This window comes from Camarhynchus parvulus, chromosome 4A (assembly GCF_901933205.1).
Source record: "Camarhynchus parvulus chromosome 4A, STF_HiC, whole genome shotgun sequence".
Taxonomy (NCBI): Eukaryota; Metazoa; Chordata; class Aves; order Passeriformes; family Thraupidae; genus Camarhynchus; species Camarhynchus parvulus.
This window is the reverse complement of record NC_044600.1, coordinates 17,700,409-17,718,287: the sequence shown is the minus strand read 5'-3', so window position 1 is coordinate 17,718,287 and position 17,879 is coordinate 17,700,409. Positions and strand designations below refer to the sequence as shown.

Sequence of the window (17,879 nt, the reverse complement as noted above, 5' to 3'; positions counted from 1 at the left end):
CTTGGGGAAAAAACTCACCTGTGACCTGTCAGGTTAAATGGATACAAGTTGGTGGCTTGGTTAACAACCCTGGTTTATGGTAGGTTATTCAATTCTTTATATCATAGCTTTATTCAAAAATACAATTCTTATGGTTTTATTTATTTGTTCAGATATTTATTCCATGTGTTGCTTTCCAGCTGGAACATTTGGGCTGTGAGGTTTCACTGATTTTGGAGGTTTGGTACCTCCTTTAATGGGCTTTTCAGCTAATAAAATACTGGAGATCGTGGAGGGGGTGAGGAACCTCCTGAGAAATTGAAACTGAACTTCACAAGCTCACAGGATTTACAAATCCTCCTTTCCTATTCTCCAAACATGCAACTTGGAAGAGCAAAACAACCTCAGCAGGAGCCAGGTCTGATTTCCAGGCTGAAAATTCTGGAATTTTCCCCTCCTGAGCATTTCCATGAATTTTGGAAATTTTGAATTTTACAGCATTTCCCAAAGGCAGTGTGGATCAGAGCAGAGGAATTGGAGAGCTGAGGTAGCCCAGGACAGAGCCCTGCCAGCAAATGCTCCTTGCTGATGGTTCTCCCTTTTTTTAGATTGGATTTGGGTTTTATTGAGGGGAGATATTGGAGGAAAAAGAGCTTTTTGGAAGCAGAGAATGGCTGCAAGGAAACAAATGAAAGGAGCTGCCTGAACTGGCACTGGTGCCTCAGAAATGTTGTGAGTAATTGCTGCTTGAGCAGACTCTGCTTGTAAATCTGTCAGCACCCTGTGAGTGTTTTGTGGGGTTTGGAGTACCCAGTTCTGAGCCTGCCTCGTTTTATCTGCTTTGAGAAATGTAACTCACTGGAAATCTGATGGGGGACATCCAACTACAGCTGTTAAACCTGATTGTTTCTTGGTTTCTTTCCTGTTTTTAAGGGAATTTTGAGTTCTTTCTCTGTTAAAAACAATCTGGATGGAACTGTCCTTACCAGTGTCTACTTGTGGTTTATATTAATAGGGAGAATGGAAATGTTTGCTGAGCAATTGAAAAGCATTGGTAGCTTCAGGGGAAGAAATAAATTGAGTTTTGCTGGACTGTAATGTTTGGTTGAATGTTTTTCTGAGGTGGCTGAAGGTGGCTCACCTGTGCAGGAGGATTTCTGTTTGGGCAAGGCTAGAGTTGGACTCACTTGGGCATTTAAAACAGAATTAGGAATCCAAAGTGTTTGGATTCTGCACAAAGGAGCTCAGGAATGTTGGAGCATCAGCAAGAAGCATTAAAGAACAAGGTGGAGAGGAATGAGGGAAGGAACCAACCCCAGATATTCCCATCCATAAGGGGCTGGTGGGTTGAAAATGGAAAGAGATGAAGAAACCACTTTGAATATGAAGTGGAGCAAGTTAAAATTCAAAATAAAACATTGGAATGCTTTAGTTGTTGCTTTATGGGCCAAATAAGAGCAGTGGTGGTTTTCAGTTGTATCTAAACCAGCAAATTCCATCCTCATTGTACTGCTGGAAACTCAGGGATGTGTCAAAATGCACTGTGAGCTTCATACATCACCTTGAAATGAAAGGTAGCCAAGGCAAAGCACTTTCACATGATCTGTGGTAAAACTCTTCCATCCTTCTGGGGATTTGTAATCAAAAACTTCACTGGTCCATAGCATTTTGTAAAATAAAGCTAGAAAAAGACAAGATAAGTTTCTTTATTTTCACGGTGCATTCTTGACTAAATTAAGTTGCTGTTTCTAGATCACTGTGGCCAGCCTGGTGTTTTAAGTGAGAACAGTTAATTGTGGTAATTTCCAAATAAACTCAAATGTAGCAAACCCTTCTGTTAGATCAGATTACTGATTTTGGCTGAGGGAGTTGAGATTTTAAATGACACCTTGGTACATTTATGATAATAAAGCATCACATTCATTTAATTCTGACAAAATACTAATTTTCAGTGGAAGTAAATTATTTCCTAAGCTTTGAGTTTTTTTAGGAAATTTCTATTTTCTCTAACATAAATGTTGTTTTTTGTAGGGCGCCAATGCCTCTGCTTTGGAGAAAGAGATTGGTCCTGAGCAGTTCCCTGTGAATGAGCATTATTTTGGCTTGGTCAATGTAAGTGAATTTTCTATGCTTAAAGTGCTGGGTTTTAATTCACATCCTAATTTGGAGCTTAGCAGGATTCTCTGAGAACTTGATTGAGGAAGCTTCTCACTTGGAGTGGGACTGAGCACAGACACCACATCCTGCAGTGTGCTTATTAACCAAGATAGCATTTCATCTGAAACACTGAAAAATAAATGTACTTCTTGTAAAGTCTGTGAGAGAACTCTTCCTCCTCCAGTACATTTCTACTTCTAAGATTTTAATATTTAACCGGAAAATTGGAAATAATAAAGTGTGTCCATTGTTCATATGCTGTTCCAGAGCAGATTTTCCACTGATGCTGCAGTGCAGGGGAGGCTTTAAAATTAAAATGTGTTACTTTTTAGTTCTAAAAACACCCCTCTCGTGGGAGGAGTGGAAGTTTTGTGCAGGAGATGAATGACATGGACTGGGTGGATAATTCCTTTGTGTCGTAATACTCCTTCTGGATTTTTGGTGTAGCCACGAACCCTCCAAAAAGCTGAATTTTTGCAGTTTGTGTGGCTGTGGGGCAGCAGAGCTGTGCAGAGGATGTTGATCCTGGTGAGTTCAGAGCAGCACTGGTTCTGTGGCATCCTATTCATGATGGGAAAATGCAATTTTGGCAGAACTCACTAGAAACAATTATTCCTGTATTCTGGTCGTCAGGGTTGTGTTGAGAGCTGGGAGATGCTCCATGTCTTCACACACCAAGTAAGGCCAACTAAACAGTATTTATTGAGCTCATTAGAGGCCCAGTTAATTGACTTTGTTTGGGTTTCTAGCAGTTTACATTTCAGACACCCAGCTATCCAAACAGCCAGAATTCCGTTCCCTCCGTGGGGTGTTGGTGGCCATTCCAGAGCTGCTGAGGTTTGCACCATAATGGCAAAAATGGAATTGTGACAGAAATAGCAGAGCACTGAATGGAGTGAGGAGGAAAAACAACATCCTAAAAATAACCAGAATTATTAGAACCCCGTCCATTCTCTGTTTTGAAGGACAAAACATGACTAACATTGTTGTGCTTCATTTCATGCAACTGGTTTCTTGAGGGTGGTGTTTTCACACTGTTGTTCTGCTGAGCTTTATCTGAAGTTATTTCTGGTTCTTTCATGATTTGGAATTAATTGGAGCATTTCAAAGAGGGCAGTTCCATGGCTTCAGCATCAGTGCTGTTAAATGTGTGATTGCACTGCAAATACAGTCAGGTGTTGAACTCGTGGGCAATGGAGGCCAAAACTTTGGGTTGAATAGTTATTTAATTATTTATAGTATAGTATATTAGTATATTTTATATAATATAGTATATATATATATTATATAGTATATTTTATAAATAGGTATTTAATTTTTGGATCAGTGAGCTGAAGCAACCTGACTCTGTTAAACTGTGTCTAAAGCCACTGCAGAATATGTGGGAAACTGTTCAAATAGTTTATATTTACTAAAGCCCAAGAGGGATGGAACAATGGTGTCATTCCAGAATTTAATCTCAATTTTCATTTTAAGAAGCTCCTATCTTCAAATAAGCTTTCAGATCTAGGATGCCTGTTTTGTGTTCTATGCAGATTTATTTGGCATAATGATTCTTGGTTTTTCTAGATCACTAACAAGCATGTGAGTGATTCTCTCTCCTAATTCATGTGTTTGTTTAGTTTCCATATTTTCCTCATGTTAATAAGTTTTAACTATTGTTCCCTGTTGTTTGCATATGGTGTAAATCAATGTTACTGGAGCTATAATCTGTGACCTTTTGAGCTGTATAAATGAAGCTGTGCATTTTCTGTTTCAGTCAAAGTGATTATTACCTTGAAACCATTCTGCTGCAGTAATCACACCAAATTTGGGTGAACAGTGACCATGTCTCAGTGTACCACCTAAAACCAGTCTGCTCTGCAGACAGATATTTATGCTTTTTTGGTTTATTTAAAATATGTTGCTCTTGGGGTGCAAAACCTTGTTACCAGAACATCTGGGGACTGCAGACCCAGAATTTGTGTCCCTTTTTTGAAGCAGCAGCAGCAGCACAGTAGATTGCAGAGCAGCAGCTCTGAAGCCATGGTTTGTGGTTGTGGGTGATAAGCTGATATCCTGGTGTCCTCCTTGCTGTGCCACAGGGTGCAGCCTCTGCAAGGCTTTATCTGTGCCTGACACTGCCTGCACACAGGCCAGATGCAAACCAGCTGCTCTGTGCCTGGCCCTGCATCACGTGCTGCTCAAAACATTCTGTTACAAGCAGGAAATATTGGTTTTATTGTTAATTTATAATAGGTATTGCCCCTGGGATTGGCTCAGATGGTAAGAGCAGGGTGCTGGTAATGCCAAGGCTGTGGGTTTGATCCCTCTATGAACAACCCATAGAGGGTTCCTTCCCAACTTAAAATATTCTATGGAATTCATTATTTATTTATTTCATGTCCTTGCTGCCTCTCCCCTCTCAGGATGATGAGTTGTGCTGTGTCTCCACAAGTTTTGATTCTTTGCTGAACCCTTAATTACTTTATTACTTATTCCCAATATCCTGTGAGTGTTGTTTCCTCCCCCTTCCCTTGCTGTCACAAGGCTCAGCCTTTGCCCCTATTCCAAGCAGTGTTTCCCTCCATCCCAACCAGTGTTTTCCCCATTCCTCCCACTCCAAACAGTGTTTCCCCCCACTGCAAGCAGTGTTTCCCCCCACTCCAAGCAGTGTTTCCCCCCATTCCAAGCAGTTTCCCCCATTCCACAACCAGTGTTTCCCCTTATTCCAACCAGTATTTCCCCCCACTCCAGCGTTTCCCCCCACTCCTACTAGTGTTTCCCCCATTCCAAGCAATATTTCCCCTAATTCCAACCAATGTTTCCCCTTATTCCAACCAGCATTCCCCCCTCCAAGCAGTTTCCCCCCATCCCAACCAGTGTTTCCCCTTATTCCAACCAGTATTTCCCCCCACTCCAACTAGTGTTTCCCCCATTCCAAGCAATATTTCCCCCATTCCAAGCAGTGTTCCCCCTCATCCCAAGCAGTGTTCCCCCCCATTCCAAGCAGTTTCCCCATCTCAACCAGTGTTCCCTTCACTCCAACCAGTGTTTCTCTCCATTCCCCCCATCCCAAACAGTGTTTCCCCCCATCCCAACCAGTATTTCCCTCATTCCAGCCAGCGTTTCTTCCCCCCGTTCCAGCCAGTGTTCCCCCCCATTCCAGCCAGTGTTCCCCCCCATTCCAGCCAGTGTTTCCCCCCATTCCCCCATCCCAAGCAGTGTTTCCTCCCATTCCAACCAGTGTTCCCCCACTCCAAGCAGTGTTTCTTCCCCCTCCCCATCCCAACCAGTGTTTCCCCTGTCCCACAAGCAATATTTCCCCCATTCCAACCAGTGTTTCCCCTGTCCCACAAGCAGTATTTCCCCCATTCCAAGCAAGGTTTCTTCCCCCCATCCCAACCAGTGTTTCCCCCATCCCAACCAGTATTCCCCAGTAAATGAGCTCTGCCAGGTGACTCCTCCAGTTTCACTGTGTGACATTCTTGATGAACTCTTCCTGTCATTCCTTTTTGGCAGCCCTAATGCAAAGCCCTTTGTTCTCCCTGTGTTCTGTTTCTGACCAGTTCGGCAATACCTGCTACTGCAACTCGGTCTTGCAGGCCCTGTATTTTTGTCGGCCGTTTCGGGAAAAGGTTTTGGCGTACAAGGTGCAGCCTCGAAAGAAGGAAAGCCTCCTGACCTGCCTCTCTGATCTCTTCAACAGTATTGCCACACAAAAGAAGAAGGTGGGAGTCATCCCACCCAAGAAATTTATTTCCCGCTTGAGGAAGGAAAATGGTAAATGAAGAAATGATATTTTAATGTGTTTTTAAGGATGTAAAATGTTAAATTCAGGGGTTTTTGTTTAGTAAGAATTGTCAAGTTTGAACAGGTTTCTTGGAGATTTTTGTGGTGTGAAGTTCACCACCTGTGTGCTTGTCTTGTCTCAGTGTCTGTGTTTCTGGACTTGCACATGTCCAGATATTCCACACTGGCATGGTGCTCCCTAGAGGAATAAAACACACTGCAGGTCATTGCTCCAGGCTCTTATGAACTCTCACAAGAGACCCAGCCACTCATAGCCTGTTCCCTTGCATTTGTGGCAGGATGAATTCCTCAGGATCAGAACTGCTGGTTAGTTCCCAGGGCTGTTTGGTGAGGACATTTCTGGCTGTTGATTTCTCCTCTCTGCTTGAACTTGAAAAGATAACAAATTTCCAGTAGGGGATTTTTGCCCCTTGGTGCTGGATTTAATGAACCAGTGGCCCAAGGCAACACATCTCAATTTCTTTCTTTATCTCCCTTTCCAAAGAAAAGAAGAAAAAAATCTACAAAAAGCCCCAAACCAATAATGATTTCTTCAGTTCTGAGAAATGGCCAAATTAAGTTTCTTTAATGGTATTTTTCAACTGTGTGTTTCTTCTTCCTGAGGAAAATCATTGAGAGAACAACAAAGTGTAATTCTTCCCAAACTCACCAGAGCTGTGTAGCAGGGGAGAGGAGGGAAGGGAAAAAACCACAGTGACCTGGTGTTGGGAAGTGTCTGTAGCTGTTCGTTCTCCTCCTGTCTCCCTTTCCAGAATTATTTGATAATTACATGCAGCAGGATGCACACGAATTCCTGAACTACCTACTGAACACTATTGCTGACTTGCTGCAAGAGGAGAAGAAGCAGGAGAAGCAGAATGGGAAGCTCCAGAATGGCAGCATTGAGAGTGAAGAAGGAGACAAGGCTGATCTGACGTGGGTCCATGAAATCTTCCAAGGAACACTAACCAATGAAACCAGATGTCTTAACTGTGAGGCTGTACGTGCACCACCAAACCACTCCTCCTTAGCTTTCTCCCAGCTCCTGGATTGGTTTCCCTAACACTGAGCACCCTTTTTCATTCATTAGGGTAGATGAAATTGCACTATCTCTATTAAAGTATGGAGCATAGCCTATTTTAGGACTCTATGTTCAAACCAGTGCTCATTAAGGTATGTTGCCCAGAAAAAGCCCAGTGTTTTCCCTGTTTCTCCTCCCTGTTTCCATCGAGGCAGCTGCACTTGGCTGACCCAAGCTGCCTTTTTGTCTTCATGTTATTCCCTGTGTCAGTGGCTGAGAGTTTATGTTGTGTTCCTACATGAGAGTTGCTCTTAATTTAACTCTGGCATGAACTGAATTGCTTGAACTGGAATTCTGTGCTTGGTGCTGGTCCTTGGCCACTCTATTTGAGAGCAAAAAAAGTGGCATGAAGTCTAGAATTAGAACCACAGCACCTTCAGACCAGGGATTTGTAGTTTGTCATATGCTCTGATTTAATAGTGCTAAAAAAAATGAAAACCCAGATGGGGAGAGAAATAAAAAACCCAGGAAATTATTACTACAGAAAAGACTGCTCTTGGCATTTAAAATCTAAAGTTATGGCTATGTGGTGAGGAGAAGCTCTAAAAATGACATTAATAGGATTTTGTCTCAAGGTTTTTGCAATGAAATGTGACTGTTCCACAAATGGAAAGATGGTTTTCCTCCCTGCTAACCCATTTAATTGAGGAGCCATCTGCCTGTTTCTGCATTGCCTCTGAGTATTGACTGTTACACCCTGAAATGCAGCAGAAAGCTGCAGCAGGCTGCAGAGAAAATGGAATGTGGTTGAAACCTCTCCAGTGAGAGCTCTGGGTGGTTAAAACCTGGGTTTGCCAGTGAAATAATAAAAGTGCCTTGAAGTCTCACGGGGGAGAGATGTTTCATGGGGAAGTGTTTGGGTTTTTGTGCTTTTTTCCATGGGTTTTTGGCTTTGTTTTGTTGTTGCTTTTTTTAAAATGCTCCTCTACAGATTTTAACACCACATCAGACTATTTAATCACTTTTAGTTTACCTCAAGAAAAGGCCTCTTTGTGTACGTGTACATTTATTTTTAATCACATTGCACCACTCCAGAATTGGATAAAAGAAATCTGCCAGCTCTAAATTGTTACCAAATATCTCTTCTTATTATTTTTTTTTCAAGGTTAGTAGCAAAGATGAGGACTTTCTGGACCTCTCGGTTGATGTGGAACAAAATACATCAATTACACATTGTCTAAGGTAAACAGAATTCTTTGGGAATGGAAAAAATACCTGCCCTGGTCAGAAGGAAAGAGCCTGGATTAGTTATTCTCTGTAGGCTTTGACATGAGATAAAATATTGTGAGTTTTGGAAGGGTTCTTAGTGGGTTTTAGTAGTTAATAAATACTAGTGGTTGATAAGATTGATTTTCACTTTCTTTTATGGGGATTTGAATTTGTTACATCACACAGCCAGGCTTTGTCAAAAATAAACATGCAGTGTTTGGTTTCACAATAAATTCTTGATTATTTTCATATTCTTACTGAATTTCAGTTGCCTGGCCCTGATGTTAAGGGTCAGTTTGGTTTTTCCTGGTAGACATTTGCTCCATGTGTTTGTCTGCTGGATCCAAGGCTTATCAGCTGCTTGGATATTTAATTTGCACCCAGCATCTGGCTATTTAATAGCTGATAATGGGTCTCTAATTGCTGGGAGCTGAAGGATCATCCAGACTTTGCTACTTAATGGCTGGAGATGGGAACATTTAATTTCTGCCACTAAAGAAAACATGGAATGGCTACTGATGGAAACAAAACTCAGTCACCTTCTTGCTGTTTATTACTTTTCCTAGCCAGAAAATAGGCAGTTAATAGTGCAAATTCCAGATTTTTCCAGCTGAACATTGATGCTGCATCCCAGGAATGAGACAAATACGCATCAAATAGGTCTGGCAGCACCATGAATGAAAGGAGCTTCATCCTCTGTGTGTTGTTTGGGGGTTTTTTCAGCATTTTCAGCCTGGATGCTCTGGAATATCCCTGCTTATGCCACTCTCTGATTTCCACAGGGGATTTAGTAACACTGAAACTCTATGCAGTGAATACAAATACTATTGTGAGCAGTGCCGCAGCAAACAGGAGGCACAGAAGAGGTAAGGGCCAAACATTCAGGCTGAGGGAGATATTCTCTTTAAATTTCTGGGCAAATACACCTGGTGAATTCAGGCAAAGAAAAGGTGAGGTTGTCTAGATCTGTATTTGGTGAAGGAGAAGTGGAGAGACCAAGTAACTTCATGGCAGCCTCGTCATGAGGAGATTCATTCTGTGTTTCTCCCTGAAGAGTTTCTATCTGCTCTTTCCAGACATCCACATTTTCCCCAGTTAGCATTAATCAGCTTAAAGCCACTGGAAAACATCCCATCTGCTTTGTCTGGGAGCACTGGATACAAAAAAATCTTATTTCTCCCCTCAGACTTGGTCACAGCCAGAGCAGCAACACAGATTTATTCCAGCTCTTTCTTCCCACTGATGGGTGAAAAATTGATGTTTTCCTGCAGTTGTTTTGCATTCAGATGTCAGTTGTGCTGTTAATAATTTGGAATAAATATTGCCTGTTCTCACTAAGAGATTTAAAAAAATTTTTTTTTATTCTATCAATATTTTGGATTATATGGGATTCATTTTATGGCGCTTCCTCATTACGAAGCCATTCTTGAACAAATCTTTGTTTGGGGTGATTTGCTAACCCTTACCCTTTATTTCCCACATTCTTTTTTTGCTCCAGAATGAGGGTGAAGAAGCTGCCCATGATCCTGGCTCTGCACTTGAAGAGGTTCAAGTACATGGACCAGCTGCACCGCTACACCAAGCTGTCCTACAGGGTGGTGTTCCCCCTGGAGCTGAGGCTCTTCAACACCTCGGGGGATGCCACCAACCCCGACAGGATGTACGACCTGGTGGCCGTGGTGGTGCACTGTGGCAGGTACCTCTGCACATCCCCTGCCTCTCCTTGGAATTCTGAGGGAATCTCTCATCCCTCTGCTGGGCAATGCAGGAGCACTGTCAGAGCTGGTTGGGTGGAAGTATTTTGATTTTTTTTAATCTGTATTTTTTACTAGTTTTTTTGCTATTTTAAGTTTTATTTTAAATTTTTTACTGTTGGTTTCTCTGGGTCTGGATTGAAGGCACTTGAGGAGGCAGTTCATGTTCAGATTCAGGTGGTTTTTATTTCTTATCAGTGAAACAGCCTCACAACCATGAGTTCTGCAGCCTTTCATTAGAAAGGCACAAAATGGCCAACAATCTCTTGTTACAAGGTCTTTTAAGACAAAACTATCCAATTAAGAAAGGACACCTGGATTATTTCCCTTTTAGCCCAATAACTGATCCCTGGAAGCCCACAATGAGGACTTTTCTGCCCAATTACAGAACATCACCCCAACCCATGAAGAAGGAAGAAGGTGAAGAAGAGCAACTTGTCTCCACCCTAAAACCTCCATCTTGCTTCATATTTATTTCTATATTCTAAAACCCCAAACTCTGAGTTTTCCACCCTGTGACATTACACATTTCTAACCAACTCCACACCCACAATCCCAGTGCTATCAATCAATTCTGGAAGTTTTCTCCACAGCCTCAGGTCAAGTGCAGTGTTCTCTTGTGGCTCTGTGCCTTTCAGTACAGAAAGTTAAAAATTCTCAGCATCCAGGGTTCCAACATTTTACTATTTTAAATTTAACTTTACAGGCTCAGATTTGTCATTTTGTGTCACTTGGGTCATCAGCCCAGTGGCACATCAGGCAAGTTCTTTCTTTGAGCTGTAGCAAAGAGCAATCATTTAAAAAACCCAAAACAATAAAAACCCCCATGCCTAACCCTGCTTTCCAGGAAATCTAAGTGGCAGAAAAAGAAATCTTGGAAAAACACCTACTGAAATAGAATTAAATTATGATTTTCATCTTGCTGCTGCCTAAACCCTTGAAGTTTCTTTAGAAGCTGGTGCCATCATGTGGAATAAACTGTGCACTGCTGGGTTTCTAAAATGTCCTTCTTTTCTTCATTAAATTTTAGTTTTAGCAGCTTCAGATCTGGTTTTAAAAGCAAAGAGGAAAAAGCTTCTAAGCATTTTAGGAAAAAAAAGCCCTCATGGAAAGGAATAAATATTTCTAACTGCCTTCGGGAAGTGTGAGTTTTAAAGGAACCAGTTATTACAGCACATAAATGCTTTGAAATATCTTTGTGAGGGAAAAATGCTAATAATGCATAGATTTAGTATAAATAAACTTTATATAATTCTAGAATATTTTTGCTGTGGTGCAGTTATAGTTATATATAGTTTTTATCATTTTAGGATCTCATGCAATGCGTTTTCTTGTGTAGTTTTTATTTGCCATACCTGTGCCTACACTTACATGTTTGAATAATGGTGATTAATAATTCAGATTATTAAATGGCTTTTCATTTTTTTCTCAAACCTTTTATCCTATGTGGGGCTTTTAGGTTTCCTGTAACTCACCTGCTCTCAGTTCTTACCAGGAATTTACCAAAGGCTTGAGATAAATGAGATTTTCTAAATATTTTGAGTTCTCAGAACTTGTTTGAAATATTTTGCACATAGGGTTTTCTTCAGTTTAAATTTAAATAAGGTTAAATTTAAGTTTAAATTTAGTTTTATGTAGTTGCCCTAAACAAAGGAATTCCATTCTGTGAATTGGAAACTTCCACCAGCAAAGTGGGAAGAGCTCTCCCAGAAGTCAGGGTAAGCTACACTGAGAACTAAAGGAATTCCTGCTGTGAAATAAAATATTTCAGAGCTGATTTAACTCAAAACTTCAATTGTAAGTCAAAATACTCAGCAGTGGTGAATGCAACACGAGAGAGATTGAAATATTTTTAATTTTAGGTTTTAAAATCTATGAGTGATGATATGCAATATTTACAGCATCGTGTGTTTTGAACATTTTAATTGAAGCAATTTGGCAAAAATCGAAAAGCCTCCCCAGGGAAAAGCTGGGCAGTGGAGCTGGGAGAGCAGAGGTGGTTTTGGGGAGGGCAGTGGCTCCTGGTTAATAAATTTGCAATTCCTTTTCCTGCAGTGGCCCCAACCGTGGGCATTACATCACCATCGTGAAGAGCCACGGCTTCTGGCTGCTCTTTGATGATGACATTGTAGAGGTGGGTAACAAAAAAACAACAAAACACCCCAAAACTCTCATTGCAGCCCATTTTTAGGCTCCTCTCCATTGCTAACTTGCATTTCATTGCTGCACTTAAAGAGTTTCTCACTTTTTTTGGGGTCACTTTTCAGCAACAAATTGTAGAAAAAAAATATTTTTAGAGATGATGTTGAAACAGCTCAAGCAAATTTTTCCTTTTCTGCCAACATATCTGTAAAGGCTGATATCCACAATATTTATACATCCATGGATTTCACTTAATTATTAAGCAAATATCAAACAGTAGAACAAATGCCACAGCAGAGCTGCTTTTTGTAAAGATGAAAATGCTTTGTTTGTCTTGGAGGTCCCGTGGTCAAGGCCTGATTAAGTGTCTCAATAGCAAAATCCATGCTTGTGTTGAAATAAAAATGTAGGACATTCCCCATTTTTAATTTTTTTTTTTATCTTTGCATGGCTCTGAGCATCAGAGGTGGCTCCCCTGTGTGTGTGGCTGTCAGCAGTTCCCTTTTTCCTGTTTTTTTATTTTTGGGGTCATTTTCCTCTGTTTCTGTTATAGTCCAAGTAAAGAATTGGGTCACCTAATATGGAAATAGTTCACCCCAATATTTTAAAATGCAAGTGTTATCTGTATTTCCCATCCAGGAGATGAACTTCACATTTTAAAAGATGGAAAATAACCATCCTCTTATTCTGTATTTGTTTTCTATCAGTCACTTCTATGTTGTATCTTCACTTTTAGGGCAAAACCAAATTTCTGTTTATCTGCAAGCACTGTTGACACTTTCATAGATGTGCCAAAAATGGCTTTTAAATGGGCTGTCTGTTATTGGGCAGTAAATCCAAGGTGCTGTCACATAGTTCTTCCCTTCTGGGAAAAAAACCCACATTTTTTTCCTTTATGTTGCTTTTCTGTCTTTAATTCTGGCTTGCTTTTGGTTTTCGAGTTCATCTTCTTTTATAGATTTTTTTTTGAATGCTGTAAAAACAAAGCTCTTTGGAGGGTTTAAATTCTAGGTGTGGCCACCTAACAAAACAGGTTTGAAAAGGTGAGTGCAAAGCTCTTGTTCACAGATATTGCAGCTGAAAAGCCAGGAAAAGCCTTTTCCCCCTGAAATACAAAAAGCTTTCTTGCATTTTTGGCAAGTGATGTGAGTGAACAGCTCCAAACTGAAAACAGGAAGGAGTTTGTCCTCATTACCCACTAAATGTCAGCAGTGGGGAAGGCAGATTTATTTGTCTGTTAGGATTTCATGGGAGGGCCAACTCTCAGTTAAATTGGAGATTGATGATCCCCAAACATCCTGCAGCATATGGGGAAACAGCAAATCCAGGGGACAGATCAGTCCAGGGGGGATCCTGAGCCAAGCAAAATGGGCTGAGAAAGCTGAGCCAGTGATCTGTGGCTGATTTGAGTTTGACATTTGTCACAGAGCAGCCAGGGGATGCAGCCAGTGCCAGAATTTACCTGGAAACTCCATCCCTGGAGCTCTGCACGCTGAGGGCAGGCACAGAATGGCTCTGCTTAAAAAATCCCTCAGGGATTTGAATGCTGAACTGCATTGGGTTTGGAGAACCAGAATAGATGTCTGGAAATGAGCAAGTCTCAGTTCATAAGAAACATCATTTTTAATGCCAGGTGAGGTTGCAGAATCCTAAAAGTTGTAGCTTTAGAGTAACAGGATCCACTGGTTGTTACTCTACAGTTACAACTGGGTTAAACTATATCTGGTCAATAAGAATGGGAAGAATAGAATCTATATAATCCCCTTTCAGCTCCACTCTGTTTTCTCTGCATAGTGAAATTAAAGGAGGAAGTCAGTTTTGCTATGCTGAAACTAAAAATATCTGAGGCATGAATTAATATGGATCAAATGTTTGAGTTGCATTCAGGATGAGTAGTGGAAATAGGCTTGATTGCATGGCAAGTGAGCTGGCACTTAAAATAAAACATGTTTGACTTGTCTGCTAAATATACTGCAGGAGCAGAGGAGTGTTCTTTCACTATATTTCTGTTAAAATGTGCCTCTAACAGTCTGTAGTAACGTTATGTTAATAAATGGTGTGAAAATGCAGCAGCCTCACAGGGGATTTCAGCTTCCCCTCACTCCTTGAATGGAGAAAAGACAAAATCTGTTTGGGGTTTTTTTCCCCCTGATTTTTTAAGAGAAGGTGTTTAACAAAACCCTTCAAGAGAGAATGTCTGCAGTTGATGCATCCTCTGAAGACTCCTGTCTGCTTTTTCTTGTGCTGGGAGAAGGCTGCTCCCAGCTCACTGCTGTTTGGCAGTGCCACAGGGAGAAGCCAGTGCTGCTGAGCTCCTGCTGATGCCAAAATCTGCTCAGGGAGCAGAGATTTCACCTTCTCCAAGTTGGTTCTGTAGCTTTCTTTTTTTTTTTTTTTCTTTCTTTCTTTTATGGTGTAATCACAGTTTGGTCTCTGCTCCTCCTGAGCAGGGCAGGTGTTCAACCCAGAGCTTCTTGTGTTTGCAACATTTCTTTACTTCCTCAACTTTATTCCTTGGGAATAAAAGGAAATTTGAGGCTCATCTCCTCCTTTGCCTCTCATTTCTGTGGATCCAGAGTCCTAAAGGGATTTAAAAACTCCATCCCAGTGGAGTGCTGAGCAGCACAGGTGCCTGGGAATGTTTTATTCCAGAATCTGGGCTGCAGGATTCAGTTCACTGATGGGAGACCAGTTGTGCTCAGGACCTGGATCAGGACATCTTTAAAAATCCTTTAAAATTCCCTCCAGTTGCTGCTTGGAGTATGAGAGCAAAGCAGCTTTTCTGCATAATCACAACTTGAGATACAAGCAGATTTTAATTCTGTTAGTACAGCAAATCATAATTTTTCTTAAGACACAAACCTTGTGATAATACTCCAGAAAGCTTTGCTTGGTAGGAAAGCTCTTTTATGACCAAACATCATAATTAGATGAGACTCACAGAGCTCATGAGGCACTTGCAGGACTTTTCTCCTTAAAAGGGTCACAATAACTTTCAAATCTGGAGTTATTTTAGCTGAACCTTCTTACCTGATTAGTGACTAATTTTTTAAAAAAATTATAAAATAATTTAATTATAAAATACTCAGGCAAGGTACCACCAGCATGAGAAAAGCAAATATAAAAATGTCATGTAGTCAAGGATACATTTTCATGGATCATTTGTTTTGTAGTCCAGTTTAGGACTGCACCCCTTCTGAGAAGTTTATTATTTCATCCTTGTTTCCTGTTTTTTCAATAGTCAGTGAGTTATCAAGTGGGAAAAAAGTGTTTTGTTGGATTGAATGATGTTGAAGTGTCACCATGTCAGCACTGCTTGGCTTTTCAGATCACCTCCAAGAGCTGGGAATACTGGTTTATCTGGGGAAAGGCTTTTAGGGTGGTTGTGTGATTGAAGCTAATTAAAACTTCCATTAATTTTCAGAAAATTGACGCCCAGGCCATTGAAGAATTCTATGGGTTAACATCAGACATTTCCAAAAACTCTGAGTCTGGATATATCCTCTTCTACCAGTCCAGGGACTGACAAGAGACACAAAGGATGGACACAAGGAAAAAGGGATCAAGCTTTGTCCAGGTGGACCCTGTGTGTGCCAGCAGAGCAGCTCCTCGTGGTGCTGTAGGACCAGGACAGACCCAGGGGAGGGGAGAGCTCCCTCCTCCCCCCTTGGAGGACTAGTGCTGAACTGCCCTAACAAGAAGAGCTTTTGTTCCAGTTTTCTTTCTGGGCTTTTTTTGGTTGTTTTTTTTTTTTACGTGCTATCTTCCAAAATCTGTGTTACCTCTACTTGAAACCCGGCTGCTTGTTTGTTCATGAACTCAAGGAGAGATTTCAAAGTAGCATTGTAGGATTTTTACCATTTAAAGTTGGCCTGAGGCTATACCTTGGTTTCTGCCATCGTTTTTCTGTATTTTAGCAGAATGATTTCAATATTCAGTGTCAGCTGAAAGCATATTTTAGGATATGAGCAGCAGCTGCTTGCTGGATATTTTTGGTGACTCAGACTTGAGAAGCAGTACAAAGCTAAGACATATTGGAAATGTCAAGTCTGTAATTTTTATAAAGAAAAAGCAGACAAACCCTTCTCTCTGCAGCATTGTAAACCTCCCCATTGTGCATTCTCTTGGGTTTAGAGAACACTAACAGCACTGCTTCTTTTTGTACTCTTCTTTGTGCTGTTCTGTTTCTCCTGCAGAAGGCAGAGAACTGTCTCCACACCCAGCCTCTCCTGCTGTGCATTTTCCTTTGGAAGCAGCAGTTTTGCCTCCAGTTGCTGCAGGTTCCAGGGGAGCAGAGCAGCCCTGAGCTGTCAAAGACCATCTCTGCTGTAGAAAAGTTGGGAATTCCAGCCTTTCCTGGAGCTGTTGCATAAACCAAAAGTGCCCTCATTCTGAAGCAGGATCTGTTCCACATTTCACTCAATTCCAAGCAAACTGATGCAAGTTGCATTTTGAATCTATGCTAATCCACAGAAGCAGCACCAGTTGGGAAGGGTTGGCCAAGGGAAGGGGTGTTCAGGGAACTAATCCAGGAGTTCTGAGTCTTCAGGGTGATGAACAGGTGAGAAGGAAAACCAACCAACCCAGCAGACATTACCGGGTCAGTGTTGCAGCCATTGCTGGTGATGTTTGTCTCCATCTGGGAATCATAACCCCCCATAAAATGCTTCTGTTTTACCTCTCTAGGCCTTGCGTCCCAGGGGAAAGGGTTGGTCTGTTGAAGACTGAAATGAAACAATTATCTGTTCTGTGTATATATTCTAATCTCAAGGATAACTAGGAAGAAAAGACTAAAGAACTTGGTGAGAAATCTCAGAAAATCTTGGTCAAGTTTCTTTCGGAGAAATGCTGTTGCTGTGCCAAAGCCTGTCACAGCTGGCTCCAGCCTCCCAGTGGGAAGGCGTGTTCTGCTGGGCCCCTGAGCTGTGTGTCCTCAGTGTGGCTGTCACAGCCCCTCATCTGTCCCCAGTGCTTGTTGTTCTTGAGGATCTTTAACTTATGCAATTCTGTGGCTTGTGCAGGATATTCAATATTTTACCAAAACACTGTCCTCAGGAAAGCAGCATCTCACAGCTCCTCGTGCTGCCTGTGTCTGTTCCTTCCTCTCATGACCACAAAGGTGATGTTTAGCAATTAACTCCTGCCTTCAAAATGCAAATGAACCTTTGCCATTGTATTCCAGCTGGGTGCAGCTTCCATTCTCCTGGCACATCTCTTCCAGAAGATAAAATATGGACATTGGGTTTTTTAATTCTTTTTTATTATACAGAGTACTGTCATTTTAAGAGACACATTCAACAGCAGCAAATGTTCTTGTCATCTTGTTCTGTTGTGTGACAATTGTTCCTGGCTAAGAGTTTTCTCCCCTTCTCCACACACAAGCTGTGAGTCCTCTCCTGGTGATGCCACCAGAAGACTCTCATCACTGAGTCTTGCAAAAAATGAAAAAAAAAAAAAGAGAGCACTGAGTTAAAAATAATCTAAACAGTAAATACAAAAAATAATGTAGTACACTAGACATGTATTTTGTATATCTGGTGATACCTTTTTACAAATAAAATACCTGACTGAGAGATAATATTGAAAGATATATACTATAGATTAAAAACTGCTCAAAGTGCACTTTTGCTACAGATTTATAAGGAGACTAAAAGGAATTAAATGGGAAGAGAATGGTGTGATGTTACTTCTGTATAATAAATGACCCCACCTGTCTCCAATAAAGGTCATTATGATCAAACCCACAGCACCCAGAGGTTTTTCCTTGAATTTCACTCCTTAACTCC

At 41.2% G+C, this 17,879-nt stretch overlaps 1 protein-coding gene across 2 annotated transcripts in view; it reads left to right on the top strand.

The window, feature by feature from the left end:
• LOC115914918 (ubiquitin carboxyl-terminal hydrolase 12-like) overlaps positions 1-17,540 on the top strand; it is a 28,718-nt gene extending 11,178 nt beyond the window's left edge. The window contains exons 2-9 of one of the 2 annotated variants that reach the window (XM_030967775.1): positions 2,011-2,091; positions 5,825-5,898; positions 6,681-6,907; positions 8,094-8,170; positions 8,980-9,063; positions 9,696-9,893; positions 12,007-12,085; positions 15,518-17,540. In XM_030967775.1, the coding sequence (XP_030823635.1) occupies positions 2,066-2,091; positions 5,825-5,898; positions 6,681-6,907; positions 8,094-8,170; positions 8,980-9,063; positions 9,696-9,893; positions 12,007-12,085; positions 15,518-15,619 (867 nt within the window). In that variant the 5' untranslated portion in view covers positions 2,011-2,065 and the 3' untranslated portion in view covers positions 15,620-17,540. Of the gene's footprint in view, positions 1-2,010; positions 2,092-5,684; positions 5,899-6,680; positions 6,908-8,093; positions 8,171-8,979; positions 9,064-9,695; positions 9,894-12,006; positions 12,086-15,517 lie in introns of both variants that reach the window. The other variant, XM_030967773.1, reaches the window with a different exon arrangement.
• The last annotated feature ends 339 nt before the right edge of the window (positions 17,541-17,879 follow it).